The sequence below is a fragment of the Crocodylus porosus genome, unplaced genomic scaffold (genome assembly GCF_001723895.1).
Source record: "Crocodylus porosus isolate Cpor-Errol unplaced genomic scaffold, CroPor_comp1, whole genome shotgun sequence".
NCBI classification, from domain to species: Eukaryota; Metazoa; Chordata; order Crocodylia; family Crocodylidae; genus Crocodylus; species Crocodylus porosus.
Window position 1 is genome coordinate 23,554,385 of NW_017728951.1, and position 17,488 is coordinate 23,571,872.

At 51.4% G+C, this 17,488-nt stretch overlaps 1 protein-coding gene across 1 annotated transcript in view; it reads left to right on the forward strand.

Annotated features, from left to right (window-relative positions):
- The window catches only part of COL17A1 (collagen type XVII alpha 1 chain), a 55,140-nt gene extending 39,493 nt beyond the window's left edge, over nucleotides 1–15,647 (forward strand). Inside the window, exons 38-57 of the mRNA XM_019556180.1 lie at nucleotides 45–107; nucleotides 219–260; nucleotides 1,147–1,209; nucleotides 1,360–1,419; nucleotides 2,207–2,233; nucleotides 2,321–2,359; nucleotides 2,530–2,586; nucleotides 2,941–2,991; nucleotides 3,839–3,955; nucleotides 4,535–4,672; nucleotides 5,441–5,521; nucleotides 7,245–7,358; nucleotides 8,214–8,312; nucleotides 8,992–9,105; nucleotides 9,363–9,515; nucleotides 10,402–10,818; nucleotides 11,811–11,942; nucleotides 13,026–13,088; nucleotides 13,249–13,320; nucleotides 14,276–15,647. Coding sequence (XP_019411725.1) covers nucleotides 45–107; nucleotides 219–260; nucleotides 1,147–1,209; nucleotides 1,360–1,419; nucleotides 2,207–2,233; nucleotides 2,321–2,359; nucleotides 2,530–2,586; nucleotides 2,941–2,991; nucleotides 3,839–3,955; nucleotides 4,535–4,672; nucleotides 5,441–5,521; nucleotides 7,245–7,358; nucleotides 8,214–8,312; nucleotides 8,992–9,105; nucleotides 9,363–9,515; nucleotides 10,402–10,818; nucleotides 11,811–11,942; nucleotides 13,026–13,088; nucleotides 13,249–13,320; nucleotides 14,276–14,337 — 1,964 coding nt within the window. The 3' untranslated portion in view covers nucleotides 14,338–15,647. The remainder of the gene's footprint in view (nucleotides 1–44; nucleotides 108–218; nucleotides 261–1,146; nucleotides 1,210–1,359; nucleotides 1,420–2,206; nucleotides 2,234–2,320; nucleotides 2,360–2,529; nucleotides 2,587–2,940; nucleotides 2,992–3,838; nucleotides 3,956–4,534; nucleotides 4,673–5,440; nucleotides 5,522–7,244; nucleotides 7,359–8,213; nucleotides 8,313–8,991; nucleotides 9,106–9,362; nucleotides 9,516–10,401; nucleotides 10,819–11,810; nucleotides 11,943–13,025; nucleotides 13,089–13,248; nucleotides 13,321–14,275) is intronic.
- The last annotated feature ends 1,841 nt before the right edge of the window (nucleotides 15,648–17,488 follow it).

Here is a 17,488-nt window from a genome sequence, read left to right on the forward strand (position 1 = left end):
TATATATATATCAATATATATTTGTTTCTGTCTTCTTTTTACAGTATTGGCAAGTGCAGGAGAACGATTAGGGCTTCCCGGTCCTCCAGGCCCTCCTGGCCCCCCAGGTGGGTATTATCTTAGTGCATCTCATACAGAGCAGACAGCCAGGATAAGCAATTTCCAGATTATGCATTTTCTGTGTAAATGTTTCATGCTCTGGTTCTTTCATTTGCCAGGTGCTTCTATTCAGGGACCAGCTGGACCTCGTGGTCCTCCAGGTAAGAGGTCATTTCCCTGGAGAGTGGAAGGATTTTTCAGTCCATCTATCATGTATCCTGTTTGGTGGGTAACTCAACCCAGGGGTGACATCTTGACCCATATTAAATCAGCAGGAGTTTTGCTGATGGCTTCATTGGAGCAAGGGTTTCACCACATGTGGTCCCACTGATGTACTTCACTATAAGTGGAGTTTCATTGCAGCAGGAGAGGAGCTGTCTGGTGAACATACCCCTACACCCTGTGCTGCTGTGTGGCACTGACAGCTGGGCCCTAACGGTAGCTGAGGTAGAGAGCCAGGCATGGCAAGGGTACACTAGCCAGAAAAGTCATGTTTTTACTTTAAAAGGGCTCTAGCTCCCCTTCAGTCCCAACTAGAAGCAGCTGCAGCAAATTTTGTCCTGTCTTCCTTAATGGCCCCACATTGTCTGTCCCTGGGTCCTCTGTGCTCCCTGCTCATTAGTAAGAAGGTCTCCTTATTCTCTTTCAGTGGGATAGTGGTGAATCCTTTTCCTCCCTTAGCCAGAGCAGGGGAGAAGGGAGGTGTGATGTGCAGTACTCCATGACTTGGTAGACGACCCTTTCTTTAGCCCTGGCCAGTTAGTAAAGTGGGTCCAGTTTGTGGCAGACAGAAACATCTCCCCTTGAGGAGGGAAGTCCCACTCTGCAAGGACTGAAAAGTCCTCTGGAATGCACTGAGGCCACCTGGGGTTTTTATTCCACATCCCTATAACGGCAAATATCATGAGCATGATAACTAACAGGGGTAGATGTGTATTGAGGACATAGTGAACTCAGGCCCTATTTGGAAATCCAGTGACCCTGCACTTCGCTCTGCTGATTGGTCCTGACTCCCCTCTAAGGTCTGTTAATGTTTTTCTCCTGTAGGAGAAGGACTCCCCGGCCCACGGGGCCCACCAGGAGAACCAGGGTCTTTTGTGCCCACGTCAGGTAGGTTCCCAAGCCAAATCATATGTTGGATTATTTGAGAAATTGTTCCTCTGCAGTTCACATGAGCCCACTGCAACCGTGGGGTAGGAGGTTGTCAGTGGGGGTAGTGTCTCAGCATCTATTTAAACAACCTTTTTGTTTTAATTACAGAAACATTCTTCGCAGGCCCACCCGGCCCACCAGGCCCACCAGGACCAAAGGGAGAACAGGGTGAGTGTCTCCCCCCATCAGGGATTGGGGCTCTCATTGAGGGTGATCTCTCTGAGCTGCCAGAGAAATGCTTCTGAAACAAACCCGTGGGCTGAAAAGCAGTGAGGGAGCATTGTGAGGTATAGACTACCTTTCTGATTGGTGTTTGTGCTGCACCCAGTGCAGTGGGTCCTGGTCTTTGAGCATGGTTCCTAGGCACTCTTGCAGAACAAATCAATAATCATAATAAAGTAGATTTCCTCCTGAATCCACAGTAGCTATTAGACTCCAGTTCTTGATCCAGGACACACACAACATTTAGACCCAGGTTTAAAGTATGATGTTTAGAAAAGAGCATCAATTCAGAGTATCCAGAAGAAGGTCCACATCCAAACTGTGGCTTTCAGAATGGGTGTAGGTTGCTATTTGGGAAGGCTTGCTGTTTTGGTCAGGCCTGTTTTTCTTCTGCTTTAACGTTAGAGTCATTCCACACCTTGGGTTTCTGTTGCTGACTTTGTGAGGGGTAGTGACATCTTCCTGTCACTTTGCTATGCTGCATGGAGCTCTCAGACTCAGCTGTGCTAAGCCTGGCAGCTAGATGCAAATCTGTTATATATAAACAGTCATTCAGCAAGACAGCAGCTGCTTAGAGGGGAGGGAATATGCTCCTTCGGCCGGACTAAAATACCCATTTCAGCCCTGGGAACCAGATGCCTCAATGTTATATTGCATGCTTGACAAGGGCTGTGGGGAGCAGCAGTTCCAGTGAGACAGTACTAATGATCTGCATGTGCTCTCCTGTTTTCAGGTGAACAGGGGCCACGTGGATTCACAGGTAAATAAGATTCCACAGTAGCTTGCCTGCACTGTCTTGCAGCCACAGGTGTGTGTAACTGGTCCTCTCTGTGTGTGTTTCCTGTAGGTGAACCAGGTCAGCCTGGCCTTCCAGGATACTCTTCAGGTCTGTTGCACACACTTCCCTTCTCTGTTCCCATTGCTCTTGTCTTTCAGCTGAAACCTGGAAGGGAAATTCTGGCTCCACTGGACTTGATGCCAGTGAGGTCAGGATCCCTCCAAGCTGTCCCTGCTTGCACAGTTCTGACTCTTCTTCCTGATGTTCTCATTGGGCAGGTGTGGATATTGGTATGCAGGGACCTCCAGGCCCACCTGGACCCAAAGGAGACAAAGGTTGGTGAAAAGCAAACTGTCCTTTCTTCCGCCTCTGCAAGGCATGAACCTGCAGGTATGCACCATCAAGACTCCCACAGAGACTGGTGGGCTGGGACAGTTGGCTGCTCCCAGTGCTCATGGGCTGGTGCCCTGTCTCCTTCTGGCTTTCACTACACCAGTGGCCTAGTGAGTGCACTGTCCTCATCACAGGGATTGGAGAAAACTGGTAGGTTTTCTCCTTCCATTCCAGCCTCCACCATCAGGCACCACATCTGGGACCGAGTCAGCATGAGGACTGGGAGGCTCTGTATGGTGGCACTGGCATGATCCAAGGTCTCATCCATGCTACAAGGATGTCTCTTTTGTTTCTAGGTGATGCTGGTATCCCAGGAGCTCCGGGCATTCCTGGACTGGGTTATGTAGGTAAGGGAGAGGCAATGTAGGGACTGGATTGTAGCTGATCCATTGTATCTGGAAATGCTGACATGGACAGGGGAGCTTTCCAAAAGTTCCAGAGGATTTAGCTGTGCTAACCACACTGAAAGCCAGTAGTGCTTGTGCTCTGTACCCCTTAGGGGAATTTGAAAATCCCCGCAAAATGCACCATTGCAGAATTACAGGTTGACATTTTCTACATCTCAAGTCATTTAGGAATGTGCTACATGGGAAAACAATCTGAATTAACTTTTTAAAATGGATTAAACCCTATTGTGAGCACTGTCATTCAGAACTCAAGTGACCTTAATTTACTTCTAAGGTGAATTATGTTAAACCAATCGACGGCTATTTTAATGCTGAATACGAGTATCTACACAGAAGTTTTAACAGAGTTTAACTCATCTATTTTTGTTTATTTTGATTAATTAGCCTCAGTGTCTCTCCCCCAAATGCACAAATACTTTAAGTCTCTGTGCTGCAGTTCCACATCTGTGAACTAGGAATAAAAGCAGTCCTACCCACTCCTGTAAGATAAAAGCATTCAGGATTGTCAAGTGCCCCAATGCAATTCTGATGGGGGCCACAAAAGCACCTAAAATAGATTTTGGGCATCACATGTAGCAGCAGACACTCTCTCCAGCTGCATTAGGTAGAAAACTATGACCCTGGAGGCCAAGTCTGTCAGCCTGGTTAGGTGGTTTATGAGGGTCCCTTCCCATCCCAGCCATCTGTGGTCCTGGACTGACTGCCTAAACCCTGGAAGGAGGGATCCTTAGTGGTCCCTTGTCTGTCAGTGGGTGCTAATAGTCTCTGGCCTTTGTTATTTCTTTAGATGAATATTCAAGACAAGGTCAAGGTCCTCCTGGTCCTCCTGGCCCACCAGGTCCCCCAGGCCCTGTTGGAGGCTCAATGCAAGAGGTTCAACAGTATGTTGCCGAGTACCTGCAGAGTGAGTATGAACCAGCTTTGTCACGGCCCAGGTACTCTGCCACTCCCAGGTCTCCCACCCCTGTGGTCCCTGTGCTGTCATAGGGCTGAAATTATTCATGTCTCCAGTACGGGCAGGCAGGGCAGACTAAACAGGACCCAGATCTGCCAGGGCTTGGACTCCCCTCTCCCATCTTTTCCGGGTGGGATCCCACTTCCATTCCTGAGCCTCTGAGAAGCCTTCAATGCAGGGTAACATCTCATAGACAGCCCCCATGCTGCCCCAACTGCACAGTTGTTACATTACTGGTCTGAGCTTTATTCACGGGTGAAGCTCCTGTGGAGCTTGTTTCCCAAGGATCCTGCCAAAGGCCTCCTATGCTGGCTGGTAGCATTGTACCTCATGGGCAGGGTGAGTCCCAGGGGTAAGGGGTCCTGTGGAGGGTAAACACGCATTGTGTGATAGTCCTCAGATAGTACAGGATGCCTGAGTCATGGAATATCCACCCCAGCAAGCTTCCCTGAGGCATGTCTCATGGCATCTCTCCTCGGGTCATGTTCTCACTCCCATGACTTGGCTGTGTCCTTTCTTCCTCATTAGGTGACAGCATGAGGCATTATCTGATTGGACCTCAGGGCCCACCGGGACCCCCAGGACAACCGGGAATCATCATCACTGGTAGTGGAGACACCTTGGACTATGCAGAGCTGGCCCAGCGGGTTATGGCCTACATACAAAGTAAGGGCCACATTCCCGCATACCTGGGCTCCATGTCTAAATCTGTTCTTGGCTGAATCTGTGTGGTACCCTTTTGAAACCCAGTGTGACCGGGAGCAAACTGTAACCCCTGATGCGCCCAGTGCTGGAAGAAGACTGGCCTTCAGCATGATTATAAATTGTCCTGCAGTGTCATCACTTTGTGAAGCTTTGCAAGAAGTAGGGGAGTTCTCATTAGGAGCGAAGGCAGCAGAATCAAGTACTCTCTGTCATGTCTCTGGTTGGCATTAGCAGTCATTGTTGCTTCCTTACAGTAGCCTCACTTTGAACACCACCCACTCACTCCCCTGAGCTTCCAGGGAGACAAATGGGAGTTAATTTAGCACTGTAATCTGTGGGCTGGCAACTTCCCTGCTCAGCATGTGAGAAACAACACTGCCTTCTGCTCACTGGAGGCAGAACGTCTGTGCCTGTTTGCTCCAGTCAGCTAGAGGTTTGCAGAGAGACAGGAGCCCCTGTCCCTTAGCCCCTCATACAGAAGCTTGCCCCTGTCATAGATGTTGAGGCCTAGGTTTTCCACACTGAAGGCTGTTCCTTTGCTGACCTCAAGGGGATGATATTTACCCACTGAGCAGGCTGTGTACAAAGCCTTTCCCACTAAAATCCTTTAAAGCAGTGCCCCTGGGTTTACTTTGCTGCAGCCAGGTACTTGAACCAGTTTCCTGTATGCTTGCTGGCCTTTGGCCTTCAGTTGAGCCCGTGTGGCATTAAACCTTTCTATTTTCACAGGTTACGGCTATGAGTCCACTGCTTTGTCCACCTTATTAAAAACTTCCTTTTCTTCTGAAGATCTCCTGGCCTTGCTGCAGAGTAAGTGCTCTACACGGGAACAGGACAGGGGCCCTTTTCATTCCCACTCTGTTCTATCTTGAGAAAGCTGAGGCACCAAGCCATTGGCATCAGACTGTTTGCAGGGTCACTGACACCAGCTGCCTCAGAGGATGGTGGTGCTCCCAGGCAGTCTGCCTCCATGGATGATTTCCTTCTAAGCCCCAACACTTAGACCTTAACTCATGCCCTGAATCTGGTTTAAACCCCATCCAGAAGCTCCTGTCTTGGGGCTTGTTCATCCATAATGCCCCCAAGCAAAACTGCAGAGTTTTGCCTGGTGCATGTATAAGCTCTCCTTGCATCCTCCATAAGGATAGAAGGGGACCCTGGGGCAGGGCTGCACAGTTGGTTCAGATCTCAGTGACAGCTGGCAATGGGAGCACGCCTCTCCATCCTTGAGTCATCCCAGCTGGAACAGCCATCTGAGGAGCAGGAACAGGTGCTGGGCTGAGCTGAGCATTTCTGGCAAGAACTGAGTGGCAGAGGAAGTGAACTCAGGCTGCTAAAGAACAAGGAGGGGTGCATGCACCCTGCAGGCTGAGATCACTGCACACTCCAGGGGCTCTGCACATCCCTCTACCCTGTATGCACCCTGCCATCACTCCTTTATTTTGGGGACTCCCTGTAATTCTCCACTCGCCCCTTGCCCAGGGCTCAAAGCACCCCTTTTCTCATGTCCTCATACCAGGGTCCCCATTTTCCCGCTATGTCAACACATCTCTGTGCAGCTTACATCCCTCCCATGTCTTCTTTCGCCCCAGACCATGGGCTCTCTCTGCTTCTATCTCCCCATAGAAGGGTTCCCAATTCCCAGCCCCCAGGAGTCTGTGTGCTCCACCCCATCCAGGAGCTGTCAGCCTGCCCACACACCCCGTTTTTATTGCCTGGGAGGTAGGTCTACACGGATGGATGTGCAGGAGGTGTCAATAGGTGCCAAAAAACAGGTGTTTGACCAGTAGACCATTGCAGGGGTGCTCTGAATTTTGGCTTTGCTAATTGGCTACCAGGGGACTCCTGTTTCCTTCTCTCCTTTCCCCACGCATTTTGATGTGCCAACTTCCCCAAGTCTGCAGGGTTCTGGCGATAGATACTCAGAAGATTCCTGAGAATCTGGACTCACTCAGAGAAGGCATTCCTAACCTCTGGCATCAGACACAGCCATGCCACTGAGCCAAGAGAAAAGCCTGTGCAGCCTCAGCTAGTTATTTACAAAGGAACCTATTAGGGTCCTGAAGAAATAGGTCAGCCTGCCTGCAGAGCAGAGCACTATGCTAGCAAAAAGGGTCGTGTCTACACCATGCAGCCAGCGTGCTCCCATTGGGATGGCCTTATACACGCCCCACAGATATGCTCCAAACCTGGGAACACATCAGTGAAAACGGTCCAGGGTGCCCAGCCACAAGAACTCCAACCTTAGTCCCTGGACTACAAGAGAGTGGCCACTTGTAACATCCCTGGAGCAGCCTCACCAGGGTTTGGAGAAGGTGGCTAGGGCGTGCCCCAGGGCATGCTGCAGGCCATACCTCCTCCTCCTCAGGGTTCAGGCACTGTGAAGTGTCCCTCCTCCTTTACTAACATCCTGACTTGTGTGTATGGAGGCCCCGCCAGCAGGCTGTGACGACCCAGGAGGCAGCTCTTCTGCATCCTTAGAAGACATCAGCAGCAGAGAGACTTAGAAGATGCCTTTTCCTTTTCTTCGCAGAAAAAGAAGTTCGTCAGTATCTAGTGGGACTTCAGGGTTCCTCAGGAGAAAACAGCTTGGCAGTGTCCCTGGACTACGGTGATTTGGCCAGGCGGGTTATCAACTACTTGACAAGTAAGTGTGTGCTTCTCTCTGCTCCCACACGGCCTGACCAGAAAGCTGATAGCAAGGCTCTCTTTGGTGCAGCCAAGCTGGCAGAAGAACCCCCCAAAAGGCCTAATCCTGAGAGATATTGCGCTGCTGCAACCCTGTTAAACACAGTGAATGATGTGGGTTCAGTGGTGATGTGGGTCCAATCAAATCAGGCCCTGAGTGATTGGATTGTGTGAAGCAAACTGGGGAGCAGGGAGCTCTGTTTCTCATTCTAGAAAGCGATTGTTCATGTAGCTGAGCCCTTCCCTCATGAGGTGCTAGCGTCATCCAGGAACAACCCAAAAGGAACCAGTGCAGCCTCGTCTGAACATTTTGGCAAAGGACGCAGCAAAATGCAGGTTCCAATATTCATATAAACCACATTTTATATCCACCCCTCTGCTCCAGAAATTCCCACGTGACTCCAGTCAGGAAACAGGAGCAATACCATATGACTCAATCGATCAGTCATGGCTAACTCACAGGTTGCATGCTAGATATTCCACAGAGGAAGAGCTCTAGACACCTGCTGAGTATTGTAGAGGCTAATAGAAGAGCAGAGAGACGCTAGATTCCTGATGGGTGCGATTCCTGTTGGAGAAGGAGACGGCGAGATCTCTGCAGTGGTTCAGCCCATATCTCAAGTGGACCTTGGTGGTGCTTCCTCCTTGGCCACTGGCTGACATCTGCACAGGGGAGGATTTCACCCAACAGGACTTGCTGGCTCTGAATTAGCCAGTCGACTCCATGTGTCATGTAGCTGTGGAGGCTTTCTAAATAGGCCCCATAGCTCTGAACACCTGTTCTCATCAATGCTAAATGCTTCTGCTTCCCTAGGCTCTGGGATCAGCATTGGGCTTCCTGGACCACCAGGCCCGCCAGGGCCCCCAGGATTGTCTGGCACCTCTTATGATGAGATTACGGCTTGGCTCCAAGGTAAACCTGTCCCGGGGTCTCCATTGGGACCTGCAGGTTCAGTCATCCTAATAGTCCTAGTCCCAGTATGTGAGAGTAATGCATCCTTGTCTAGGCTGTACCAAAGCTTCTCTTCCCTAACCATCATCTGCATAGCTCTGTTCCAGCTGTCATCAGGATGAAGCCTTTGTAAGCCTCTGATCTGTTCTGCTCTGATCGCTGGCTGCTGCTGCAATGAATGCATGGCATGAGCTTCCCATCCCTCAGACACTGGTCAAGGCTTTCACAAACCCCTGGTTCCCTCCTCTGGGCTGCTTTGCAGCTGACCACTCCATCTGCTGCTATGCAGAACAGCAGGTCAGGAAGAGCTGAGGAACTTGAGAGATCTTCAGTCCCTGTAAAATGATGGACTATGTGTGATATCAGGAGCCTCAAATGCCCCAGGCCTCTGTCCTCTGTCTTGCATTGGTATCCACTAGCATAGACTGCAGCTAGTCAGAGCCCCAGCAAGATCCTCAAGCAGAAGAATGGCCCATCCAAGTCCTTGTTTGTCGATTCTTCATACCGGTGTTGAACCTGTTACAGAGCAAGGAACTTCCTGAGCAGCTGCGGTTTGCAGAGACCTGAACATCAGGGGAGAAGCTTTGGTTGCGGGGCTGAGAACCCTTAGCTAACTCCTGCTCTTCTGTTGTACTTTCAGACTCCAGGTTTAATGGCATCGTTGGACCTCCAGGCCCCCCAGGTCCGCCAGGACTTCAAGGGCCTGCAGGCCGCTCGGGCAGCTCGCTCGAGGAAGTCGTCAGCTACCTACAAAGTAAGGAGCTCTCACTTCTAGCTGGTGGCTGGGAAAAGGGCCAGCAGGAGGAGTTACATTCACTCCAGAGGCAGCAGGGAGATTTCACATGAATAGGATCGAGTTCTGGGGCAGCTTGAATATCTCTGTGTTTATTTGGGGGTGCAAAGGGTGGGTGAGCTGGGCTGCAAATCTCTAAACATTTTCCCAAACCTGTGTCATTTCCGTGTCCTCTGTCACTGATAAACGTGCTGTCTCCCCTTTTCACCTCTCCCAAGGCATAGGATACACCTCCAATTCTGGACTCCCGGGACCACCAGGACCTCCAGGACCCCCGGGTCCCCCGACTTTTTCTGGGACTGACGTCCTTTCCTACGCTAGTGTTGCTCAGAATGATGAATTCAGGAGTGAGCTGATCAAATTCATAACCAGTAAGGAGCCTGTATCTGTCAGTGTAATCCCCCCACCCACCCACTCTGCTTCCTGCTGTCCATGGTGTGCAAGACTCAACCAGGACTTCCTGTCCAGGAGTCACTCTGGGTGGAATTTGCTTCAAAGACGAGGTTCCATTTACCCCCCCTCTATGGTTGAAGTAGGGTTTAAATGGGGAATCTTGCAGCAGCCCCCTTCGCTGGGGTGCATTTTACCCTGCAGGCCTCTCATGCATGAGGCTGCAGGGCAAGTGCAGCACATTGGGATCCTGGGGTGCAAACTCTGGGGAGATGACAGGGTTCCCTGAAGTTGTATTGAAAGGGGGACTCATAGTGTGGCTTCTCCAATCCCCTTCTTTGTGGAGGAGGCATGCTGGCTAACGAGCACCTTCCTGACAGCTGGGGTATACATCTAAAGAATTGGGAAAGCAGCATCCCCAGCCCTGGCACATCATTTTTTGCCTCTAATTTGAGGAGCTGCCATCTTGGGAAGCCTGTATCCAGGGTTGGAAAGGCTGGATCATGCTGAGGTCCTGAGCACTTTCTGCCTCTCTGGGCTCCAAGAATGGTCTGGGTGCTCAGCAACTCTTTAACTGACTGGGTGGATTTCTGGAGCTGGTCACCCAAGGTCCCAGGGTCTTGGGCTTTGTGCTTTGGTTCCCCATCAGCAGATGGCAAAGCTAATGCTTCTTGCCTCCATCCTGTGCCTGGGTGAGTGCTGGGGCAGTGCCCAGCGGACAGAGAGCTCAGGTGATGTTGCAGAACCTCATGCATTGCTGGCTTTCCCCCACATTTGTTTCCTTGTGGCCCCTGGCCCTCTGCTGCCTGGCTTGACACTTGAATACCTGGCTGCTGCACCCTGCTCAATGCCTGTTGTGTTCTGCAGGTGACGGCATTCGAAGCTACATCTCCGGGCCTCCTGGGCCTCCAGGGCCACGGGGACCGCCTGGGCCAAAAGGAGATAGCGGCATCATGGCTGGGTCTGTATCTACATCATACAGGGGATCCCTGGGCACTGATGGATCATATGGAGGATCCTTGGGCACTGGTGGAGCATACAGAGGATCCCTGGATACAGGTGGATCCTATGATGGGTCCCTGGCCACCGGAGGATCACGTGGCAGCTCGATGGGCGGTGCTGGGTCATACGGTGGCTTGATGGGTGCCGAAGGATTGCAAGAAGGGTCCCTGAGAACAGAAGAATCACAGGGAACATCGAGCTTGAGAGGGTCCTACAGCGAGTCCTTCACTGGGCCACTGGATTTCAATGAGCTGGCGCTGCGTGTGTCTGAGAGCATCCAGAGTGAGTATGAGATGTTCCCTCTCCAGGCTGGGACTCAGCTCCCACCTCAAGCCCTCCACACGCCACCCCTCTCACTTCACCAGGTCCACTCTGCCCCCCTCTTCCCACCCAGACCACTGGGCCCACGTACCTTCCAGGGGAAGAGCTGCAGGCAGTTCTCCCCATGGGGCCAGCGACACCCAGAGCCAGGCACAGAGTGGCAGCTCCTGCCCCGATGCCCTGAGCCAGCCTGCACAGCCCTTCATCCCTCCCTGTGGGCTGTGCCTCCTCCCAAGGAGGACTCAGGTGATAGGGAGCAAATCAGACCCAGGGTCTGTCAGGTCTGCGCACACAGCACGTGCACAGCATGGCTCCATGGTGCTGCCTTGACCTCCCCTCAGTGACACCAGCTGAGCTCCTTCCCTGGGCAGTGGGAGCAAATTACTGCAAAACCAGAAATGCTTGCTACAGATTGATCTGGGCCCTCTTGGCTGATTAAACACCAGCTGAGATTAATGGAGGATCATGTTTCCTGAGCAGAGGCCCCTGTTAGCTCTCACCTGCTGTCCATGAGAGTGAGAGCACCCTGGCACAAACAGGTGCTCAGACCAACCAGGGCTCAACCTGGCAGCTCTGGGAGATTCGTCTTGTGCTGTCAGTGAAACGGGCCCAAGGCCAAGGCTAGGTGCAGGTACTGCAAAAACCCGCATGACACTCACACTCGAGTGTGCCTTCACTCAAGTTGTGAGGAGTTTCCAGAGGAAACAAACCCCCGCAGAACAGCCCCAGCCCCACAACAAGAGAAATCCCATGTGGCGCTGGCCCTCAAATTTTCCCATTCAAGGATCTGGAACTGGGAACTGGTGGTATTCGATGGACTTCACCCTGCAGGGCAGGAAAGACATTTAAAGGGGCAGGAACTGTTTTTCCAATCACTGGACACTGTGCTTGTCAGTGGTAAAGGGCTCTGCCTCTCTGGCGTTGGAGTTTAACCTCTGTGTTTGAATCCCCAGGTCGAGGTCTCCTCCAGGACCTGATGACTTACTCTGTGCAGGGGCCACCAGGCCCCCCGGGGCCACCTGGAGTCAGCAAGGTGTTTGCATCCTATGGCAATGTCACTGCAGACCTAATGGACTTCTTCAGGAGTGAGTGGCACTTCAGTCTCTTCTTGCTCAGCCTGGGGGTCTATTGTGGGCTTGTCAACCCTGTGGGGACAGCACTGAGCCCTCCCTCTGTGGCAGCTCCAGAGACCTTGGTCTCCAGCTTGCTTGACCCTACCTAGGCTCAGGAGAGAATCCTGATGATATACGTGGTGGTGCGTCCTGGCCTGAAAGGCTGGGTCCCAGCCCCGTGAAGACTTGCCAGTCTCTTGTACCAGTAGTGCAGGCTGAGCCTGTGGGCCCTCCTCTTTTGCCATTCTGTAAAGCTCGTCCTTAAGAGTTAGACATTTCCCCCTGATTCTTTCCTTACACAGACCAGCCTCCTATCTAGACAAGCCGTCAACCTGGCACTTGTTGCGGAGACTCATGGAGTCAGGTTCCTTTTGTATTTAAACAGCCTGAGCAGTTGCGGAAAATTGTAGATTTTGCATTAAATCCAGAGCTCGCTTTTATTTATCCTTATAAAGAAGCAGCATCACTGAAACAGCAAAAGGAAAAATGCTGATTTAAATAAAAATCCCATTTTTTAATTTCTTTTGTGAACATCATTGCTTTTTCTTGGCCTGGCCACGTGCCTGGGAGTGGCCGTTCCTTCCTCAGCACGGGAGAGCCGCAGCCTCTGCATCCTGCAGGACCAGGAACAGAAATTCACCTCAGCTATGCAGAAGGAGCAAGGCTTTCTCATGGTCTGCCTCCTCCACCAGCCAGCACAGGGTTGGCACAACCTGGCCTTGAGCGAGGACAGCAGGGTTCACCTGTGACATTTCCCCAAACTCTTTAGATAACCTATAGGGCTCTTCTGCCCCCAGCTAAGCGTGTCTGGCTCCCACGCACTCACAGCTAGAATGACCTGTGTTGAACTGTTTTCAACCCCAGCTGCCCAAGAGCAGCATCAGGGCAGTGAGTCCATGTCTGACCTGGGGCTCTTACAGATAGCATTGAGCCTGTCCACTCGCATTTAAACTAGAAACCTGTGTGGAGTCACTGAAGTGTTACCCTTTTGCAGCAAGCCAAAGGGCTTGTTGGCTGATCTGACTGATCCATGCTCTTGTTCATTTTCTCCTGCAGCTTACGGTACCATCCCAGGCCCGCCTGGTGCAAAGGGAGACATGGGTCACCCAGGTCCCAAAGGTAAGGACTGCAATCCTATGGCTTCTCACACCCACTTCCAGGGACCTGTGCAGTCCAGCAAGCAGGGTTGGCACCATCACTGTGCCCCTACCAGGCTCTTGCTGCAAGAAGCCATGCACTTGTCATGGTGAAATGAAACCCATCCCTCTTGTTCTTCCAGGAGAACGTGGACCGATGGGGCCTCCAGGACGCCAGGGCCCAAGAGGACCAAAGGGCGAAAAAGGAGAGAAAGGTACGAATGTCACTGGGCATTCTCTCTGGGGACAGAGAGAGAGAAGGCACATTCTAGCAGCCTGGGTCAGTGCTGAGATCCTGAGCTCAACCCCAGCCCTAGGGAGACTCCCTCTGTGCCGTGGGTCAGTCCCCTGAATACCTTGTCAGGAGGAGAAGCTGGAACTTGGCCTTCACCTTCCTCCCTGAGAAAGTCAGGGAGAGTGAAACAGACTCCATTTGTGTCCTGCCTGCATGGCTGAGTTGGGCTGGGAGAGACCCCAGGGAAAGCAGCTACTGAAGGCATACAGGCATCTGCCCCGTAACCACAGCACTCAACCCAAGCACCCAGGAGGCTCTATGCAGGGCTGGATGCTCTCCTCTCTATTACTACCCTAGCCCACCATGCAGTTCAGGGGCACAGAGGAGCTTTCTGGGCCATGCAGGGATGGCTGAACCTTAGGGGGGCCCTTTAGGGATCACACCGTAACTCTTACTGCTCCAAACTCACCCACCCAGGAAGGGATCCTTCAGACACTAGGTGCCCTTACCGTGGCAGATCCTAACCCACATAGACTGGGAGCTGTGTGGAGATCATAAATATAATTCCCCAGTTATTAGAGGGCTGAGAGGGAGGGTGAGATCACAGGGCTTGATGGGAGGGATCTCAGCCCTCCTTGCCCAGGTACAATGGCAACAGCTCCTCCTAGAAACCGATGTAATGAAGCCCCCCAGTAAGGCCTACACAAAGGACTGAAACACTGAGGGGTGAGCTGGCCTGGGGAGTGGGAGAGTGTCGCATGGGCATACGCTTCCTGAGACCTGTCAGTATTCATCCCCCACGGTAGAGGGTTGGTCAGGCAGGTGAACGACATGTGTCCCCCAGACCTGCCAGTTTCCTGTGACTGCCGGAAAACTCTGTCCCTTCTGCATCTAACCGTTCAACCAACCCCCTCTTGTATCCTCCTCTCTCTCAGGAGAACAAGTCTACGTTGGCAGAAGGAAAAGGAGAAGTGTTGGGAGTTGGGGTCTGAAATAAGCCCGTGGATCACCATTCCCTAGAGCAGGGGTGACAGCCACCTCTGCACCCTGGGTACTGAATTAGCCTGACCCTTTCATGGCTTACTGCTCGCACACCCTCCAAGCCTGGCCACTGACAACATAGACTTGTGCCATTTGATGCAGCTGTTGTGATTTGAATGAACCTCATTTATACATTGCCCAACGCTGGCCTGACCTGGGGGCATCTGCTCCCATGCATTAGTCTCTGTACTAATTCCCCTGGAACACCTGCACTGAGAATTGTACCTGAACTCGTGGATTTGTGCCTCTTAAGTCTGACTTTGTGCATTGGTGCCAACTACTGAAGCACAGTGAAACCTGGTCCAACCAACCAGTCACGCACCCAGGGGAACAGAAAAGCCCACAGTCCTGGAGATTAAAATCTACCAGGCAAGTGAGTTTTCTGAGCCAAGGCTGTTAATCAGAGCTTGGGCCAGGGTGACTGGGAGGCTTTCAGGAATCCTGGAGCAGGATGTTCCAATCCCTGAGATGCCCCCAGCAATGGTTTCGCTGTACTTCTGTCCCCACGAAGGATGGCAGGGCTGGGTCGGTCTCTATTCTGTCGTATTCGCTTGGTGTGTTTGTTCTATAAGCGAAGACAGCGGCGGGGTAAGGAGTTCGTCCAAGCATCAGAAGAAAGGCTGAAGCGCTTGATCCCTCAGCTGGGAAGTCAGACGGGCCCTGTATCAGCCAATGGGATGCGTAATTCATCAGGAAGAGCAGCTTTAGTACAGTCAGCGCTCAGACTTGGGAAACGTGGTGAGAGACAGGCCTGATCCTGGCTGCGCTATACCCCACCTCACCCCCTGGGACTTGCGGTGGAAGGACCATAAGCATTTGACTTTTGCCCATGTATAAACCCCACACTGTCTTCTTTTATCTACATCCTTCCTTTTGGTACATTTGATTCGGCCGGTGAGAGGTCCCTTCTTATGAGGCAGCAGCAATCCGTGTAACTGCCAACAGTTGACATTGCATCCTTCCCACGTATCGGCTTCTGAGAGAGCTCGTACAGCAGCACAGCGTACTAACACACACGCACAGGGGTCAGGTGCCCACACGCTACACAGGCGACTTTATCTGGCCAACCCCTTTTCATTCTCATCATTAACAGCATCACCAAGACCTGAAGGGGAATGGGGAACAATTAGAAATTCAGCACTTTTGTTAGACCTAATTTGTAGACTTTTGTTTTTGTAAAGGTATTTTTATATGATTCTTGTTTTAATTTGGAAGACCCCCCCCAAGTTTTATATTACGATCCTCATTAAAATGTGTTTTAACCCTCTGTTTGCCTGCTGGAGTTTACATTGGGCAATCGGCACTAGAGTCTGTGTTGCAATGGGCTGATGCTTCTAATAACAACAGGGTGTAGCCTGCAACCCCTCCTGTCACAGACACAGCCTGAGGAACCTGGTAGGCTTTCAGCCCTGCCAGTCTCCATGCGACTGTTGAGGGCACCTTGCCTGTCTCCTGGTTGTTTGGACAGAGAACAGCCCCAACACCCAGCTTGCTTCTGATGGTGCACATGTGACTTCTCTTAGTGCTAGCAGGGGGTTACACCAGCGGCCCTGGGTTGAGGAAAGCCCCTTTGTCTCTAGCATCATCTTCACTTCTTGAGTGAGGAAGTCTGAGTCTATCATGTGGTTGCGGGAACAGTGTGGTGGGAATAGGGTCAAGCATACCGGCCGTGTGATGGCTTAGGTGAGAGGGGTCTGGGAACATCAGGGATTGAAGTGCCGTGTTTCACTGCTGGAGTGTGTGTTACTTCCTGCTGAGCCCACAGCCCTGGAGGCCTCCCATTGTTTCCATGTGGGACACAGCGTGAAGAGCAGGAGATGCTCGGATCTGCCTTGCCCCGTTATAGGTGTTAGACTGGTATTGGCAAGTTTTCTGCCTGCCAGGCCTGGGTTTGGCTCCCACTGACCAAAGCAAATGAATAGGCTTTGCTAGTGACCCTTCAAAGCATGAATCTCAGTCAACCCATTTTGTTCATTAAGTCTGCGGAAAAGATGCACTGTAAAAGGCATCGGCAGGGTCTGCGCAGTTCCCATCTTGCTTTGTTAAGGTGTTTGGTATGAGAGTGTGTCTGGCTGCAGCCTATGCCGGTGCTCACAGTGTCTCTAAGCGATGTGTGCTCTCAGGTGGGCCGCACCTGCTGGGAGGGGATGGTCTCGGTGAATTAAATTCCCTAGGAATGGTGCGTTGGTCTTTGGTGTCCATCAGTGAGCATGGTGTTTCCTCCTGGATGCTGGCACTCGGGAAACCTGCAACGCTGGCTGGACGAGGAGTGTGATCTCCCGAAGTGGGGAGATGCAACAACGTTTTGTGGGTTGTTCCCAAGCTCTCAAGATGCCCCAGGGTGCCATGGCACTCTGGTTGGAAATCACTCTAAATAATGGCTGAAGTGAATGTTTTTCCTCTGTACTGCTACCATTGTCTCTTCTACCAAACAGCCACCGGTTTAGGCCAGGTAACAAGTGAGAGCTGGGTTTGAGTGGAAATATCCATCAATAGTTCATTTAAGTGCCTCAGCCAAATAAAATATCATCTCTTCTTAAGAGCTGCTGGTTAGAAATCAGGCCACTTGGGAATGTCTAAATGTGATACCTGAGTTTGAATCTCTGTGAATTGAAGTGTTCTTGAAATGACTTTGGTATTGAAAGAGCTGAAGTGATGTTGCTGCTGGGATGGTCCAGGAAGTAGGCGAGAGGCAAGAATTGTTGGAGGTGGTATCAACCATGCAGTTGGTCCAATAAGAGATCATCACCTACGAGGGTATACAGACTGATTTATCAATTGGTGACAGAGAATTGGCTCAAACAACCTGAGTGATCTGTCACAGTGCTCTGGTAGAAGTGCTTAGAGCAGTGGGTCTCAACCTTGCTAGCCTCAAAGCACCCCTCTAGCCTCGTCACCCCTCAGAAAATGCCAGCTCTTGGCTTTCGCTCATTTTTACTGCAGAAAAATAATAAAAAGCAATTCTTCTGTTGCAAAGAATTGGGGTCAGGATGTTTTTGACATTCTGGATTCCTATTTGAAATCTGAATTTATCTTATGAATCAGGTGCAGGTGTTTGCACCCCTAATATTGGTAACATTGCGTGGCATCCCAGGACACCATTAAAA